The sequence below is a fragment of the Sphaeroforma arctica genome (assembly GCF_001186125.1).
Source record: "Sphaeroforma arctica JP610 unplaced genomic scaffold supercont1.254, whole genome shotgun sequence".
NCBI lineage: Eukaryota > Ichthyosporea > Ichthyophonida > Sphaeroforma > Sphaeroforma arctica.
In genome coordinates this window covers 46,810-50,137 of record NW_014040304.1, presented here as the reverse complement: position 1 = coordinate 50,137, position 3,328 = coordinate 46,810, and the positions used below count along the sequence as shown (strand labels likewise).

Below are 3,328 nucleotides of genomic sequence, written 5' to 3'. Positions count from 1 at the left end.
AACTCGCGTAGCTTTGTATTACATCATTACATCTTGTATGGCGCGTCGATTGATTTGCGACCACTGTTGTGCAAACTAATTCATCTCACCCACAGACAGGTTGACAGGCATAAGGGCAACTCTATTCATTCTTTACATCTCCCTATGCAGAGTATTTACCTACACATGTATACAATACATTCATCGATGATATATATAGAACCCCTTATTCTGTCTTTTGGGACTGCGTTGATTTGTTTGTGGGCGCTATTAAGTGAACTGTTTCAGGCATGTCTACAGAGAGATCGAGAAAAAAATGTGCAATTCCCCATTCATTATCTTCATACCTCTCGTACATACATGCATGTATATACCATATATCCACCAATTATATTAATACTATTCTAACGTACATACCTGCATGTTTATACCATATATTCACTAAACTATTATCGAACATACATACCTGCTTGTATATACCATATATTCACCATTTATATGAATACTAATATCTAACGTACATACCTGCATGTAAATACCGTATATTCACTAATTATATGAATACTATTATCTAACGTACATACCTGCATGTATATACCATATATTCACCAATTATATGAATACTATTATCTAACGTGCATACCTGCATGTATATTCCATATACTTACCAATTATATGAATTTTATTATCTAACGTTTAGGGCTGTGCCGAACGATTTGCGACCGCTGTTAAGTGGACTGGTGCAGTCTATCCACAAAGAGGTCAAAAAGGCCCAAATGCCCATTTCAGTGCATTCAGGACATCCCCTGTGGAGTGCCGTTGTCGATCGCACCAATCGCCGCTTGCTTATCACCGGCACTGAGTAAGTACACGATATAGGCACACTACGGAGACATTCTCTATCGCTTGTGTGTGAAGAAGTAAGTGTCTATCGTATCTACCCGATAGTACCTTGTCTATTGCTAGTATCTAAACATAAATATATATATATATATATATATATACCCACATTCTCATGCGCCCTATTGTTTTATATCAACGTTTTGCTCAGGGGTATGGGCCAGACGAAGTATCTTGCACCGGCTGTGATGTATGAGCTGGAGATAGAGCCTGTGTATAATCTGGGCATCCAGTCCCTGCTGTCTATTGGGGGTGCTGGGGCTGGCACATATGCGACACCTGAAGAGGTATGGTTGTGCGGTGTCTCCGAATATATTTTGGCTGTGTAGGTAGTAAGTGTATATATGTATATGTATATGTATGTATATATATTTATATGTATATATATTTAAATTTATATTTATATATATATATATATGTGTGTGTGTGTGTGTGGATGCATGTATGTATGTATGTATGTATGTATATGTATATATATATATGTGTGTGTGTGTGTGTGTGTGTGTGTGTGTGTTTGTTTATATATATGTATATGTATATGCATTTGTATATGTATATGTATATTTTTATGTATGGTTATTTGTGGATGTTTAATCGAATTGTGATTACGAGTTTAGGCAGATCGGACATACATCTGGCTGTCTGTATGTTTTATGTACGTGTCTTGTTGTACTCAATATTTTACATATCTGTTCATCTAATTGCACGCTCAAAATTCTACTCCTCTACCTGTATATCTTCACACATTCCATCGTCGGTTTTTATGCGTGTATGCACGCCTATGAAATAAAGTGTTTGCACCGAGTACCAGAGTACTGTGATGTTTGCACACTCGCTCGCCTGCATATCCTTTCGCGTGTGTTACCCTGTCGGTGTGTCCTGACACTTCTATGGAAACCAGCTGATCAAGTTCTCATACCACAAGTACCTTAAGTACTTCATCTCACTTTGAAACCAGCTGATCAAGTTCTCATACCACAAGCACCTTAAGTACTTCCTCTCACTGCACCTACTCGCCTGTTTCTATAGCCATTCGTTGACTTCTCAGGTGTGTATGGGGCACTTGATAAAGCGAACAACCCGAGTCAAAAGTTTTGACACCATCACATCCAGAACACTACATCCTTGCAATGTCTCTCTTTGGCCTTATCGTTATCTCTGCACATGTGTGATTGACCAGGCGGCTAACCACACCTCCATAGGGACTGCCTGTTTAACGTGCAAGGACTCTCAATGTAGGTACCACATCACTACTGTGAATTTGATACCCTCCTCATCCTCACCACTTTGCATCCGTTGGTTGTTCAGGCATGTATCAATACCTTCAGGGAAGCCTACCGGGCGCAGCAGGCCCTTCTGTATGTACCGAACATCAACCGCTGGTGGGAATGGGCCACTCCGGTGCTCAAGCAGGTGTTCATGGTAGGATCTATATGTTTCTTGGATTTATTGCTAACATTACATGGCGTGTGGTGTAGTCCCGCCCTTACGACCTCCTGCCAGCATAGCCATCATCTTGTTTCAGCCCGGCATAGTATACCATTCATAGAGGATAAGACAGACATAGTCTATTGGTACCCACTTTTACTATCAATAGCAATCGCCTGTGCTATGGAGGACTTTCTACTCATTTGACGCATATTAACATTCAACCGCTGCAGACGATGCTACGAGATGCCCCACCCGCTAGTCAGCTTTTTGTGATGGCCACGTGCGATGAGGGCGCCCAGGCCATGCCTTACAAGTGTATGGAGGTGTGTACGTATATATATATATATATGTGTGTGTGTGTGTGTGTGTGTGTGTGTATATATATATATATATATATATATATATATATATATATATATATATATATATATATGAATATGTATGTATGTATGTATGTATGTATGTATGTATGTATATATATATATAAGTATATATATATTTATATATATTATATATATACATATATATATATATATATATAATCTGGATATATCTACAGACTTGAATGTCAATACAGACTGATACCAAAGATACTACCCTCATACCTATTCGCCACTACCACCTTCTCGCAACACCTCCAGCTATTCGGCAGTCATCAAACGGTGTCCGTTGCTCCTCTGAACACTCGTGACCCCTTCGTGGCGTACTTTGCCGACCTTAAAGAAATGGCACAAGCTCCGGTGTACTTGGTATGTCTTACGCGGATATTTAATTAAACGTCAACCCCATGGTATATGGCACATTTGGGGTGCGTATAAGTAAAAATGCGAGCTTTGGTGTGCTTAGTATGCGTGTCGCACACATACACGCATATATTTTTGTTTTTAATACTGTTTTGTTATAATATAGTATTATATTGTATGTATATGTATGTATATATATATATATATATATATATATATATATATATATATATATATATATATATATATATATATATATATATATATATATTAAT

At 38.0% G+C, this 3,328-nt stretch overlaps 1 protein-coding gene across 1 annotated transcript; it reads left to right on the top strand.

The window, feature by feature from the left end:
* Positions 1-1,034: 1,034 nt before the first annotated feature.
* SARC_04487 (hypothetical protein) lies at positions 1,035-3,086 on the top strand (the record flags this gene model as incomplete). The annotated part of the gene is made up of 4 exons (XM_014301677.1): positions 1,035-1,166; positions 2,188-2,301; positions 2,541-2,633; positions 2,952-3,086. The coding sequence occupies 4 exons, from the start codon at positions 1,035-1,037 to the stop codon at positions 3,084-3,086; spliced, it is 474 nt and encodes a 157-aa protein (XP_014157152.1).
* Positions 3,087-3,328: the final 242 nt, after the last annotated feature.